This window comes from Furipterus horrens, unplaced genomic scaffold, assembly GCF_987537825.1.
Source record: "Furipterus horrens unplaced genomic scaffold, mFurHor1.1.pri manual_scaffold_1, whole genome shotgun sequence".
NCBI classification, from domain to species: Eukaryota; Metazoa; Chordata; class Mammalia; order Chiroptera; family Furipteridae; genus Furipterus; species Furipterus horrens.
Window position 1 is genome coordinate 105,416,385 of NW_028327171.1, and position 16,433 is coordinate 105,432,817.

At 37.6% G+C, this 16,433-nt stretch overlaps 1 protein-coding gene across 1 annotated transcript; it reads left to right on the forward strand.

Annotated features, from left to right (window-relative positions):
• Positions 1-6,023: 6,023 nt before the first annotated feature.
• ARGFX (arginine-fifty homeobox) lies at positions 6,024-15,847 on the forward strand. Its single transcript, XM_090286944.1, is given in 5 exon segments — positions 6,024-6,051; positions 8,682-8,807; positions 14,228-14,472; positions 15,276-15,672; positions 15,675-15,847. Coding segments are annotated over 5 exon segments (969 nt in total).
• Positions 15,848-16,433: the final 586 nt, after the last annotated feature.

The following is a 16,433-nucleotide window of genomic DNA, read 5'->3' on the forward strand; positions in this document are numbered from 1 at the left end:
TCTTCAATAAAAAATTGGTTACATGCCAAAAAAAAAAAAAGCATAAAAAGCATGTTAGACTTTCTCACTCTATTCTGCCCATCTCTTAATCCCTCCCTCCCTCTCTAGGAAAAGGATAATTTCAGCAGCTGAGATGGCACAATAGGGTCTTGGAATTTCCTATTCCCATAGATAATCTTGTGTTCTTTAAAAAAAAGATTTTCAGAAAACTGTTTGGACTTGAAATTTTTTGAGTCATTCACTTATGCAGAATCATCTTTAAACATTGGCCTAAGGTTTTTAGAAAACATTTTGTCACCCACAAAATTTTGGTTGATGGAGGCCCATCCATTTCTTTCACAAATGAGAGGGGAAAAAAGATTACATTAATCCATGCAATTATTCAACAAGTCTGCCTTAAAACTTACCTTCTCACCCTGACTGGTGTGGCTCAGAAGAATGAGCGTCGTCCCACAAAACAAAATGTCACCGGTTTGATTCCTGGTCAGGGCACATACTTCAGTTGCAGGCTAGGACCCTGGTTGGGGGTGTGCAAGAGACAGCCTATCGATGTTTCTCTCCCTCTTTCTCTCCCTCCCTTCCACTCACTCTAAAAATAAATAAGTAAAATCTTTTAAGAAAATTACCTTCTCAGAAAGGCCTTCCTTCACCGTCCTTTCTAAATATCATTCGCTGGCTCAGCACTCTCTTTTCCCTTCTTCTGCTTTATTTCCTTCATATCACCTGTAACTCTCTGACATGTGTTATTTATTTATTTATAAAATAACTTCCTCACCAGCATGTAAGTTCCATGAGGGCAGGAACTTTGTCTTCCTTTTTTATCTTTGGCACTTAGCACAATATGTGACACATAATAGATACTCCAAACATTTATGGAATGAATGAATGATAACTATGTCATTCTGGGTGCTGGAACACATTGATGTAGGAAAAAGACATAGTCTCCGTTCTCGTGGATCTTAATTTCAAATCATCTGTCCCCCACTTTTAAAATTTTTCAGTTTTGTTTTTTGATTGGGAAATGGAGATTCAGTCTGAGGAAGTCGTTATTGAATGTGTCATGTTCCCTAAGATGTAAATATTAACTGCTCATACCAGGGACCTCAATTGTGAGTATCTGAGAAGGATTCCTGAACTTTCAATCTCATGGAGCTCGATATTTGGGGCTTGATTTCATTTCGCTTTGTCCTTTCTCTTCCTCCTGGCAGAAAGGAGGGAATAGCTATGAAGACCTTGAAAAAGGAAGCTTTTACCCATCAAGGGAGAATGGGGCAATCAATCAAGAAATAAATAAAAAAAGGTGTTTATTATTTCATGTCTGTCTCCTTCCAGACCCGTGGTCTTCCTAGGGTACAGGGTGATTTCTTTATAAGGTAGCCAGACTTTAATTGTTTTAGTTAAACAGTTAAATAAGTGTTTAATTGTTTTAGTAATATCAATTGCTTTAACTTCATAACAATCATGAAAGGTTAAGTAACTTGCCCACAGTCACACATCTGTTCTATAGCCTACATGCATATAGTCTGGCTCGAGTCCATTCTCACCCTTTTCTATATTTTCTCACTCTCCTTTCTTTTTTTCTCTGCCTTTCCCCCTGACTATGCAGATGATTTTGATTCCTGGGGGAACTACCAAAATTATTTTTTAATCTTTGCCTTCTCCTACTATTTAAAACATGTTTGAACAGACTGTCCAGCAAGGATTAGGGAGGAATTTTAGAGTTTTAGACCCCTGCCCCACCCAAGATGAGATTGAGGTGGAGGAAAGCCATGGGGGTTTAGGGAGGAAGAATCAGTCGATCAGACTCCAAAATAGGATCTGATCAGGGAATAAGGATTGTGCCCCTGGGGCACCAGCAGCTTAAAATAAATACATAGGTTAACTGGAATGAAGACATAATATGCCCTTAAGTCATCATTTATCCACAAAACTTGCACAGGATCTTTCCCCAAGATGAGAGTGGAGAACAACCCTTATTGTTCCTTTCAGATCATTTCCCTCTCTCTCAACACACACCAACAATTTTCTCCCTGCTCACTCCTGAAACTGAGATCTTTGCCACCATCCTGGATGGCATCATCACCCAGCACATTCTCTTCCCCTCAGTGCTATGGAATGACTCTAAAGACTTGCTTCTTCATAATTATGAAGATGATGGCTTGGGCCCTGACCAGTGTGGCTCAGTGGATTGGACATCACCCTGCAAGCCGAAAGGTCATGGTTGGATTCCCAGTCAAGGCATATCCCTGGATTGAGGGCCAGGTCCCTGGTTAGGGGCGTGAGAGAGGCAACCGATAGATGTTTCTCTCCCTCTCTTTATCCCTCCCTTCCATTCTCTGTAAAAATAAATAAATAAAAGCTTTAAAAGATAAAAAAAAAAAAGGCGGATTAAATAGTCTAATGTGTGCTTTTAACTTTTCTACTACAGAAGCTTTGACTTTGAGATTCCGTATTAAATATATTACATTTTATCTGCATGCTTTTAAAACTTTATTTCTTTCAAGAAAGAAAAATAAGGAGAGTTTGAATAAGTTTGAGGGAACTATTCTGAATTAAAAAAAAAAAAACTTCAGAGAAAGATTGAGGGGTTGACAAAATTGAGACATTAAAAGTACCAAAAGAAATTGGATAGCCAGAATGGGTAAGAAATATGAAAAAGATTAACAAAAACCAACAGAAGTAAACAGGAATTGAGTTTATTTTGAGAAAAAAATGTTGCAAAATAGAGATTTCAGAGACTGAGATATTGTCAGAGATTGAGAGAGAGTGAATGAGTGACTCTAAGAGAAAAACTGAGAAAATATTGAGTCAATATGAGAGAGAGAAATTGAATCTTGAAAGATTCAGAGAGAGGAAGGAGGTGGGAGGAGGAACAGAGAAGGGGAGGGAAGGAAAAGGGGGAGGCAGATAAGGAAGGCTGCAAGAGAATGTCAGGAATAACAGAAATTGGTTAGACATAGAAAACTGAGAGATAGTTAAAAGGAGAGCGAGGTACTGAGAGGGAAAAAGAGAAATTTTGAGAGATGTTGGGATAAGTTGTGAAATTTCTCTGTACTGTGTTCTCTTTCTGGAACACCTGTCAATCATTGTTCCATTTCCTGGGTTGATCCTTTAATGCCTAATCTTTTCTTTCCTATTGTGTATTGCTTTATGTTTTTGTTTTACTGTGGGTGTATTTATTCTGTTATGTACTAAGTTTCTGTTGGCCCTTGGCTGGTTTGGCTCAGTGGATTGAGCGTCGGCCTGCGAGCTAAGTGTCGCTGGTTCGATCTTCCAGTCAGGGCACATCAGAGAAGGAAAACTCTGACTCCAAAAAACCTCCGCTGCCTTGCGGCATACCTCTTCAGGGGAAAGGCTAAGGGAGTAAACCCCGACAGAAAATCCGGAGCCGGAGTCCCTAAGGCGGTTCGATGTTGTAGTCAACACCGGCAACTCCTGCGGCGCACCTGAACCCAAGCTGTATTGACTCCGTCTTTCCCTTGGATCCTTCAGCTGCGAAGAGAGGGGGGGTCTGCTGCATGGGCAACAGCAGACCCTCCATATCACCCTGCCCAGGCTCTGTAGCTTCAGCGTCATCGCAAGATGTCGATTCAACACGGGAGGAGACAGATACCATGTCACTCCCGAGTCGGACTGCACAGCCATTCTCGGCAGTGCAGATAGACTCTTAAGAAGCTACACCATCGTCTCTCGAGACGGACGGCTGCCGACGACGACTAAGTTTCTGTCTTCTTTCTTTGGTAGGATGCAGAGTGTGAGTCAAGCCTTTTGTTTCTAGATTTATGGCTTAGTCTAAGACATATGTCCTCTGAACTAACTCTCTGGGTTAACTAACAAGAGGAGTGAGAAGAGCCAAGGTCAGAGTCTCCTCCCCAGGCCAGAGAAAATAGTCCATCAAGCAGACAATTGCTACCATGATTTGAAGCATGAGTCAAGTCTATTATAGTCATAATTGACTCTCTTCTCTTCAATGTCAGAATAGTGCTTGTGACTCGACCCAGAAGACACTCAATAAATAAGTGATGAATACACCATGATGAACATAGCTAACAATATTGTATTAATATTTGAAAGTTACTAAGAGAGTAAATCTTAAAAGATCTCATGACAGAAAAAAAATCTGTAATTCTGTACAGTGACAGATGTTAACTAGACTTATTGTGATGATCACTTCACAATACTGTGTATACAAATATCAAATCATTATGTTGTACATCTGAAGCTAATGTAATGTTATATGTCAAATATACCATAAGTAAATAAATTTGGAGAAAAAATAAGTGATGAATGAATGAATGAAAGAACAAATGGATGAAGAAGTAAGACTTCTGTCAGTTTGAGGAAGATGGTGGCAGGGATGGGTGAGCAAAGCACCACAGAGAAAACAAAATTAAAGGTCAACAAAAAAGCATCAGCCAGAGTGATTATAATATATATGCAATATATATATATACATATATATATATATGTCAGATTTTTAACATTATGGCTAAATGAGCTGCAGCTCAGAAATTTAAGGAGATGACAGCATTTGAAAAATATAAAGAATAGTATGAGAAGGTTTACTATAAATCGAATGGAAATTCTAAAAGAAGCTAGTAGGGATAATGAAAGAAAGACATTATTCAAAGAGATAATAGCTCAGAAATGTCCATAATAGAAGAAATTCAAGAGTGTTTAGAGTAAAGACATATAGTGAGACATGAACAAGATAAATAAAAACAAATCTTACCCAGACATTTTGAGGTAAAAATACAGACCATGGAAAAAGCACACATCTTTTTAAAAGCAGCTAGAGTATAAAGAAAGATTACCTACAAAAGAATAAAAGTTAGACTGTCAGCAGACTTTTCAAATAAATGAATTCTCTACTCACCTAACCAATTATGCAAGATTGACAATGTAATAAATATATTTTCATGCAAAAAAAAAGCTTGAAAAGGTTTACCATTACTAAAAGAATGGGTCTACTTCAGAAGAAAATGTGCCCAAGAGGGAAAAGGAGGATGAAAGAAACAATGACGACCAAAGACCTTGAGAAACATGGTGAAAACTAAATAACTACACATGACAAAAAGTAATAACAATGAATTGCAAGTTTGATCTAAAATAGTGGACAAAAAGAATGTAAAAGCCTGAAGTTGGGGAATTCACTGTTAAAAATCCAAAGAGCATTGTATTATTCAGGAGAAGTATAGTGAAACTAATTAAATTTTTTGAATTTTCAAAATTGAGTATGAATGTCAAAAATTAATAGTAACTTTAAATATTGCATATAATTAACATGCTTGTGGGAGAGGGGAAGGAAATAAAGTGCAACCATTCCTACAGAAGGCTGGGAAAGTGAAAAGAAAATCCACAAAGGAAGTAAAAATCAGTCTAGGCTGCTTTCCCTCTCCAGCACAAGCCTCCGCCTTCCCCTCCCCCGCCTTTCCCTCCCTTTCCCCCACCCTCAGGCGTTACCTTTGCCTTTCTCTCTTCTAAGCTCCAAAGGCCCCTCTTTTGCTTCTGTAACTTGTTTCCTGAGCCTACACAGCCCATTTGGCTCACTTTTATAAATAAACTTTCTCTTATAATTTGAAAAGAAGCTAATTAGTCTGAATATATTACTAATTATTATCCTATTATACATAAGCAGACTTAATCCAAACTTAAAATTCTCAAACTGGATTTCTGTTTTAAAGAGAATCATCTCTAACGTGAAACAGCGGGCAAGTGTAAAAGTAAAATAAGTTGGTGGTATCAGAAGGATGAGAAGCCAACTTAAAGTGTTGGTCAAAGGTAGGGAGTTTGAGTATAAAAAGAAAAATGACTTTCTAGCAACAGCAATATTAATCTCTAAGCATACTTTTACTGAATGAATCAATGATTGACAATGAATGAAGGGTGGGACATAAGGGGTGGGTCTGGGTGGTGCAAGGATCTGATTGTATCCAATTTTACATTTAAATACACGGTGTTTCATCGCGAGAAGACAATAAAGAAATTGCATTTTCAGAGAGACACAAGCAGCAGTCCTGAAAATGGGTACTCCGAGGAGATTCATGACAGGTAAGTAGGGGTTGGGGGGCACAATGTGGGGTTTAAGTAGTTAAAAAGGATTCATAAGCTCCAAGGAGCAAGATTAAAGGATGCAGATCACTCAGCTCCATTCCAGTTGAGGGAGATGATAGAGAGAAGGTTGTGAATTGAGGAAGAAAGGTCCGATTGCACCCCGGAAGTCAAGAGGTCAAAGCGAGATTTCTGTTACACAGAGTTGGTGTCTGCTTTGCAGGGTTCCCCTACTTTCCCAGTCGATGCTGGCCTGGCCTTTGCAATACCCTCATCAAAAGCTCCATCCTGGCAGCAATTTTTGTGTTTCATTCACTGCAGAATCAGCAGGCCTACGTAAATGCCCATTTGTGGGAAGCAGACAAATAGTTGTTGAGTAAATGCAGTGCCCCCGCTGTCTTGTGCTCTTCATAGCTGTGATCCCAGAAAATGCATGAGTCTGTTAGAAATATGCTTTTTTCTGTCACCATATATTTGACCCCCTTAACCCTTTATGATGCTCTCGCCTCCTTCCCTCTGGTAGCCACTTACTGTTGTCTGTGTCTATGAGTTTTTGTTTGTTTTTCTTGATTGTTCATTTGTTGCTTTCCATTTTACATTCCACATATGAAAGAAATTATATGGTTCTTAGCTTTTTCTGACTTATTTCACTTAGCATGGTATTCTCAAGATCCACCCATATTGAGAGTGGCCTTTTAAGTCCTTGCAGTAATATTGGCATCATCTGGGAGTTCATTAGAAATGCAGGATCTCAAACACTACCCCAGACCTATTGAATCAGAATATTTTAACAAGATCCCTGGATGATCTTTATATCTAGTAACGTCCAAAAGGCTCAGAACTCAATGAAGGGGCTCAAGCTGCTTTTTCCCAGGCCTGCTGCACTGCCTGTTTCTAGGCTCCCTACTCCAGGGTCAGTGAGGATGTAGGATTTGTCCTACCAGCGCTGAGGCGGTATGGAAGGGTTCTGCTACAGTTACATAATCTGAATTACTTTTTTCAATAACAGAAGACCCCATCCCTTGAGCATTGCATTGTAACAGGTTTTATGATTTATAGTGAGGCTCTCAGCGAATCCTCACTATAGCTTTGTGAGGTAGAGATTAGAATTACTTTTCATCTGCAGTAATAGGCTTAGGAAGGTGAAGTCACTTTTTTTTTTTTAAATTCACAGAGGTACTATGTGAGTGACCTGTGATTCAAACCCCAATGGTTTTGAATACATTGCATCCCCCAAAATGAATGAGATCATCACTCTCCACCTCCCACCCTACCCCAACCCCCATTCTATTCCACAGACCTACCAATGCAGTTCTCTGGTGCCCAGATGAACAGAAGAGCCCTTGGGACTCCCCAGACCCACTCTTTTTTCTACATGAGTGATCATAGCATTAATATGATGCAAGACAAAGTTGATCGCAGTGAGTGCAACAACCCTCTCCTTTCCAGTTTCACTCCCACCTCCTGGGGGCACACAGTCCTCCTTGAAGGAGGGACAGTTTCAACAATCAAATGGATTCCAAGTGCCTCTGGGGCAGACTGAATCCCGTTTTCCAGGATAAATGAACTGGTAACAAGATTGAGTGGCTTAGTCTGGGTCCTCCAAGAAGCAGATGTCAAGACAGGATTAAACAAATCTGCAAGGATTTTGTTAGAGGAAATGCCTATAGGGGGAATGGGGAAGAAGTCATGGGAGGCTGGGAGGCTATTGGACCACCACAGAAACCTAACCCCTAATGAAGGAGAAGTGAAGGTTGGGCAGAAGCACCCTAGACCAGCCACCATGCAGTCGAAATTGGGCAATGTGGTTGGTGAAATGTGAACAAGTTTTATGGAATGCGCTAATGTCATGTTTCTGGTTTTGGTAGTGTACTACAGTTATTGCAAGATGTTACCATTGGGAGAGGCTGAATGAAGGGTGCATAGGACTGCCCTGTACTCTCTTGGGTTTTATTTTTACAACTTATGTGAATCTGTAATTATTTCAAAATTAAAAAGAAAAAAGAAAACACAAACATTATAAAATGTGATAATTCTTGCTTTCCATATTCATATATATTTCAAATAACTTCAAAGAGGAAATTAATCTATTATATATAATCAGAGATTTGCCATTTTTTATGGATCTTTCTTCATTCCTGAAGTTGCATTTTTCCCTCTTGCATCATGTCCCTTAATCTGAGAATGTCATCATTTCACCTTCATTTCTGAAGGATATTTTCCCTGGATATAGAATTCTGAGTTAACAGTTCTTTATCTTCAGCACTTTAAAGATTTTGTTCCACCATCTGTCTTCCTTGGTTTCTGATGAGAAATCTGTGGTCATTTTATCTAGTCTGACTTATCCACTTTTTCATGTATGAACTGTGTTTCAACAATCTCATTAAAGAAAATATCTGCCTACTCTGAGTCACAAAGATATTGACACACAATTTCTTTTAATATTTTCAAATTTTCATTTTTGACTAATACATTTGCAGTATTTTTCAGTGGTATAAATGCAAATCATATTCCAGGAGAGGTAGAGACTCTGGAGGTTAAACTCATATGTATTACAACAAATCCAGGCCCCTAGAAAACATTGCTTTCCAGTAAATGAGTGACATCAACAGTGTCCCCTTTCTCTATAGGCTTTTCATCCCAGATGTCAATACCTCTGATGAACAGAATGGCCCTAGAGAATCCTCTGCCAGGCTTTTGTAACCACATGAATGATTTCAGCATGAACTTGATACCACAGAATCCAGCTGGTCCCAGTGAGTATAACTCTCCTTTGTTCTCCCCTCCTCTACAGTTGCCCTCCTCACATGGGGCCCTATAATTGTATATTGCATCTGTTTTAAAATAGCTATTTATCATTATATCTTCTTTTCAAAAATTGATTCCAAAAGCATTCCTGTCATTAAAAGGAAGTTATAAATTTCTTATCAAGGTCAAGTACCTTTGGCCCATGCTTGACCAAATTATGATAGATAAGAACACAAAATATAGAGCAAGTAAGAATGTTTTTCCAGGAGAGAAGGACTGAAGCATAGAGAGAGAGAAATACTGAAAGCCCCTTATCCAAGGTAGCAGATAATCCTAACACCAACTCTAATGTGTGGATTTTTCCCCCCACACCAAGCAGTTCTCTTGACACCAGATAGATGTCTACAAGTCAGCCCAATTCTGACACTACCAACCCAAAGATATAGTCAGACCCCACAGGTTAAGGGCTCAGACCCAGAAAAGGGCCCTCACTTCAGATGTTAATCACAAGTCCAGGTATCTATCACCTGTGCTTCTGACCAACTGGCTATAAATCAGAGCTTTCCATGACCCTCTCTTTGGGTTTGATTAATTTGTTAGAGCAGCTCACAGAACTCAAAATCTGTTTACTCACTAGATTACTGGCTTATTACAAAGAATATTAAAGAATAAAAATCAATAACTGGATGAAGAGGTGCATAGGATGGCGTACCAAAAAAAGGAGCTTCTGTCCATATGGAGTTTGGGCCCAGCTTGGTAACATGTGGATTCAATCTGGTTTACTAGCCTGGAAGCTCTCTAAACCCTGTCCTCTGGATTTTATGGAGGCTTCATTACACAGGCATGAGTGGTTAAATTATTGCCCATCAGTGACTGAGTCAGTCTACGTCCCCTCTCACCTCCCCAGAAATCAGGAGATGGGATGAAAATGCCAACCCTCTAATTAGGGCTGGCTTCTCTGGCAACCAGCACCCTAGTCTTCAGGGGATTTCCAAAAGTCGTCTCATTAACAAACTCAATTTTCATTGCAAGGGGCGTGTTATGAATATCAAGACACCGATTTCACCTTTATGGTTCTGAAGAAATTCAGGAACTTAGGACAAAAGACCAAATATTACAACAAAAGATCCTCTGATTGGTCTTTCTAAATAATTTTTTATTGATTGATTTTTAGAGTGAGAGAGGAAAGGAGAGAAAGAAACATTGATTTGTTGTTACACATTTATGCATTCGTTGCTTGATTCTTATATGTGCCCTGACTGGAGATTGAACCTACAACCATGGTTTATCTAACCAACTAAGCTATCCAGCCAAGGTTTATCACTTTTTTTTACTTTCTTTCTTCTCTGAAGCAATCACTAAAATAGGTATGATATTTTTTTATACTCCGTTCTTTATATGTTTACACTAAACTATAATTTTGTGAGTTTTAAAGAAGAGTGTATTTTCTATATCACATTATATGACAGATATAGGAAGATAATAAGAATTAGCAATATGGTTTAAAAATATGAAAATATGTTTTTCTGTAAACCCACTGAACTATTTTAATTGGTAATACTTACCTAACATACTAGATATGATGAGGAGGTTGATTATTACAAGATCAGTAGGATTATAAGCAGTGAATTATCAGAAATGTATGATGTTGTTATATAGCCCATGTTAAATATAGATTATAACTAAAAAAAGGACTTCATTTTCAGTGAAAAATATTCTAAAATAATAAAATAAAATATTTATATTCTACATGTGATGTGCCATACATTATCCTAGTGTTTTGTGTGTATTAATGCCTGACATTAATACATTCATGCAACACATTTACAAACCCTATTATAAAGTAGATACTCTAAGCATTCACTTTATATCCTTGATGAAACTGAGGTGAGTAGTTTAAGTAACCTGTTCATGATCACATTTCTCAACAAGTACACTTAATAAGCAAAGTTTCTACTACTGAACATAAATGATTCAGAGATTACCAATCTCTCTCTACTTTTTCAGCCACTCACCTCGGTGAACATAATTCTTACTCATAACAGTTCTGTCTCAGGGTGGATCGATCTCTTTTTGGAAAAAATAATTGCTAGAAGATTACATTTTATTTACTTATTTTTAACATTTTACTATATAGAAAATTTCTACTATAAACAAAAACAGAGACTAGTGTAATGAATTTCCATGAGTCTATTATTTAATCTTAGCAAACATGTATCTCATTTAGCATAATATTTTGAGGTTCATTCATGTTGTAAAGTGTATCAGTAATCCATTCCTTTGATTGTTGAATGATATTCCTTTGTATGGATATACCACATTTAAATATCCATTTAACAAGGAAATTTGGATCACTACCAGTTTGAAGCTATTATGAACAATGCTGCTATGAATAGTTATGTCCTTGTACGAATAAGCGTTCTCATTTCTCTTGGGTGGATTCCTAGGAGTGAAGTCACGGAGTTATATGATGAGTTTATGTCAACTTTTTAAAGAAACTGCCAAACTGTTTTCCGAAGTTGCTATATTATTTTATAGTTCCCCTAGCAATTTTCAACTGCTGTGTGAGAGTTTTGATTTTTTCACATTCCTCCACGTTCCCATTTATATAACTTCTCTGATGAAATACTACTCAAATGTTTTAAATAATATTAAAAGATTTTTAATTGGAGTGCTTGTCTTCTAATTTTTGAGATGTAAGAGATATGTATTCCAGATATAAGTCCTTTATCAGATATATATTTTCCTTCTGCCAAAAGGATGGCCTTTAACATATCCTATAGTGCAGGTCTGCTGGTCATGGATTCTTTCAACATTTTGTGTCTAAAGCCATCTTTTCTCAGCTGCTTTTCTCAGCTTGGTCTGCTGAACTTTCCAGTGTATATCTGTTAATGTTTTAGGGATTCTCCTCTCTTAAACCCTGATGACTTCCTGCTCTTTTTTTCTGCATCTTTGTGTGCAGATAATTGGGAAGTCAAAACCAACCAACAGCTTCAAGAACATTTGAAAAATACAATAAAGGAATTGTCAAAAGACACTGGTTATTACACCAACATATGAGCATAAAGCTTAGGTGCAAAAACTTGTTATTCTTACTAAAAGAGATCCTATTTCTCTTTTCTTAAATTAGATTTTATTTATTTATTTTTAGAGAGATTGGGAAGGGAGAGACAAAAAGAAGGAGAGAAACATCAATCAGTTGCCTCTCGCGCCCCAATGGGGACTAGGCCTGCAACCCAGGCATGTGCCCTGACCAGGAATCAAACAGGTGACTTTTTGCTTTGTGGGATGAACCCCAACCAACTGAGCCACACAGGTCAGGGAAATATTTCTCTTTTTAAAGAGATAATATTTCAAATAAACAGACTCAAGCTCATATGATTCAAGAGTACCTAAAAGCTAAAAACACACACAGGTCAATCTTGTCCTTTTATCACCTATAAACTTTTTGTTTAGTTTATTTGCATATGTTGTGTTTAGGCATTCACAAACAGATAATAAGTTTAAATTCTTTAATTTTAATACATAATTAAGTCAGACTATATATACATATATAAAATATAGAATTTAGCATCTTAAACCATAATAAATTTTTGCTGAACAGACAACAAATGGCCTGGTAAGATAGTATACATTATTTTGTTCTTATTAAGACTTTAAAATCCAGTGAATACTTTACACTTCACAGCATATCTCAGTTGAGGTGCTAAGTTTTCATCAGAAATATTTAATCTGCATTTAGAAAAAGTTTATTCACATAATTAAGTGGTCCCTGCATACTAAAAAGTTTCCTAATAACTGGATGGAGTTGTCAGATTAAGAATTTAAATTAGTTAGATTTCAATAAAATTAAAATTTAGTATTTCAATGGAACTAGCCACATTTTATATCCTTGATAATCCTGCTGGGTAGTGGCTACTGTATTTTACTAAACAACTCTGGAGAGTAATTGGGCCGCTGGGAAGCAAAGATGGTTTCAATTTTGTACTATCTTCATATATGACTTATTCAAATAAGTCAATAAACCATTTTCTTGTTTTAAACCTATGGTAACTAATATGTAGAGATCACAAGTGCACTTCTACAGGATGAGTGTCGGGGCAAAGCTATTATCTTAATGTCATGTTTCTTGTCACTAAAAACAAAATTTCCAGTAATAGTGTTTCATAAACATTCCAAAAGTGCTGTATCACAAACAACTTATTTAAAAGGAAAGATTATGTGCCAATTAAAGCAATGTTGTTTAAATAAAAGAATAGGCTCAGCCTGTTGATAAAGATATGGCTAGCTAAAGTAAATGCAGTTTGAAAAGAATAATTTTATAAAATATAAACTTAAAAAATTAATATGTATAAATTAATATATATTTGATTTCAGTACATATGAATTGCAAAAATATATAATATCAGTTTATAAATATGTGCATTTAATATGTGATTATGTTAAATATTTTTATATGTTATTTTCATATACAGGGTGTGCCAAAAGTAGATTTACAGTTGTGAGTATGTAAAACATGATTTATTCTTGTATTATTTATTAATTATTGTATATGTATTATTTTCCATACAAACAACTATAAATCTACTTTTGCCCCACTCTGTATGTTTATAAGTGGCATTAGTTTATAGTTTGTTAATAGTGTTTATCTTTGCCAGGTTTTATTATTGGTATTGTAGACTTTAAACATAAGAAGTGAGGCCCAAGTGAAAACCCCTTATCCTTTCATTGAAATGGACACATGACAGGAGAATTAGAAGAACATTGCCTTAAATTCTATAACTTAACCAGTGTGTGTGTGTGGTTATTAGTCTATTCAACGTTTGCAGTTGCAGTTATCTTTTAAAGCAAATTTCGGCAATTGTACTTAGAAAATTTATAAATTTTTTTCTCTCATTGCCATTTTAAAATATTTTATAATTTTTTAGTCATCTCCACATATTTAGTTATGTCTCATTTCTTATGAATCTTTTCACAGAGGAATGAATAGAGCTTCAGAAATCCTGGAAATGAAAAATAAAACATTTATTTGTCGCGATAGACTGGGTTCCTAAATAAATAGGTAAAGAAAGGAAACCCATTTTGAAGAGTATGTTATATTTAGTTACAGGGACATGAGGTTTCTTCCCAGTTTCTAAAAGAAACAAAGTGTCGAAGAGACAGAGGGAAGGCACTGTGTACTGTCCAAGCTTAAGGTAAGGTAGACAGACTGAGTTCATGTGAAAATGATTTTCTCTTTTTAGTGAAGGGCAAACTGGGACTCAAGGGAGCCAGTTTCCAGAGCAAACAGACTGGGTAGAGAGAAAACCAAGAGCTAACATTTTCTAGCCGAGACGAACGAAATCTCCAAAAACAAGACAGAGCGCTGTTACTTAGTGCTCAGCCTCGCAGAGTCACGGCCTGGGATCTGTATCTCTTGGATTCCAAGTCTGGTTGAAGGAAAGTCAGGGGAGACTCATCGCTGTGGTTTTGGGGAGAAGAGGTAGTGTTAGTGTAACCACCCCTCTCCATCTCTGTTCTACAGCAACATGGAAGAAGCACCAGAAACGTACCTCATTTATGCATACACAGCATGAACAGTTGGAGGCTGTATTTAGCTACACCATGTTTCCAGATAAAAATCTCCAGCAGGAACTCGCTTTGAAACTCAGCCTACCGGAGTCAACAATAAAGGTCTGTCCAGTCCCCTGAGGTATGCTTGGTAGCCCCATCCAAACCACATTCTACTATTCAGCCTGTAAATTCCCTGCATAACACAACAATAATGGCATTTCATTTCTTGAGTACCTACTGTGAGCTAGTACTGAACTAGGCACATTGCATATGTTGACCTCACTATCATCAAGTTTAAAAGAAGAGGGAAGCTAAGGTTCAGGGTCAAAGTGACTGGATCACAGAGTTAATGCATAGTATAACTGAAATTAGAACTCCAGAGATCTTGTACTATGGAGCTCAAATAGAGGAGGGTTCTCATTAGGACAGATTCCTCACTTAAGGCCTCCTCAAGCAAAACCCTGCAATCTGTTTGTTCTCAACACTAACAACAAACAAATAACTGCTCCCAACCTCTGAGTTTGCTGAAACACCCCCCCCCCCAAAAAAATGTTGGAGTATTCTTTACTGTAGAGACCTTCTAAATAATCCTTTAAAATCCTTTAGTTCAAATTCCATACTTCCTCCTAGATACCTGAACTAGCTTCTCTTCTCTAGAGTTCAGGACCTTTTCTCTGAACCCCTAACACAACTTCTGAACATACCCCCCCTTTCTTTCCTTTTTCCTTTTCTGGGGTCCCTGTCCTGATCTTACCCCCCCCCTCCCCCATTGACTCCATTCATGCCCATCTCTGCTCTCTCAGAACTCAGAGTCATGGTGACTTGGAGAGGACATGAGGGTTATAATCTGGCTTTTTTCACCAGGAGACGCTTCAAACTGCTCCATTAACAGACTATAATGTCCCCTCTTTCCCAACTCCCAGACTTGGTTCAGGAACCGACGAGTCAAACTGAGGAAGCAGCAGCAGCAACAGCTGTCACCGAAGCAATCAAATCAGACTCTTCCAGCCAAGACTGTGCCCAACTCACCCACAACATCAACCAGTCCTTACTCTTTGTTTCCTGCAGGTTCAGATTTCTATAGCCTTCCACCTCAGCATGTAGGCCCTTCCAATTCGGCCCGGGATTCTGTCATCACTCAGAGTCCCACAAATGATGAGCAAATGCAAGATCCTCAGTTGGAAAGGCTGGTGGCCTCAGTTCCTCTATTGTACTCTGATGCCTATGACATAGAGCAAATCATGGAACTGTACAGTTTTCCTGATGAGGACATGCCTGACACTTCTTTCTATTGTCTATATCAGTATCTCTCACCCACAGAACCCAGCTAGAAGAAAAGGGTTCTTCTTTTAGCATCTTTGCCAATGTAGCTTTAGGTCCATCACTTGTGCAAACCTCAACCAGTATGACAAGCTAAGGCCTTTTAGTCTACAGCCTAAGAGACAGCCTGGAATTCCAGAACCCCACCAGTATGGTGGACTTTGGATTTCGCTGATCAAAGTACTAATAAATACCAGATTGTACGAAAGAAGGATCATCTTGTGTCTTGTACATGCCTCTCTTCTTTTCCTTTGTTTGCTTCTTAATCCAAATATCTGGGTTGGTGTCACTTTGATTTCCACAGAAATGTTGTAAAAACTAGAGATTTTTTCCAAGTATAGCTCAGTACTACACAGTCAACCCCACAGCCCTGACTGGGAAGAGGCCTTCCCAGTCCCCTCAGTGGCCAGTTAGACCCCTAAAATTCCTCTTCCCAAAACTATCTTAGACTTTTAAAAAGAATATCAGCAGCCTTTTTATGGGAGCAGGTTGCAAACTCATATTTTATTTCTAATCTTTATGTCTGGGGATTTTCTAAAGGGTGAGTTTAGTCAAAATTTAAAGGAAAAATCACTATCACCACTAGTTTTAATGTAGTATGAGTCCATGCCTAGTAAGAAATGTAAGGAAAAATAAGTATCTCCACATTAAAAATATAAATTATCTAGGAATTAACTAAGAAAAGTAAGATCTCTGTGAAGAAAACTTCGAAACTTGAATAAAGGACATAGTACTGTTTTGGGGGAAAAAGGCATTAAAGG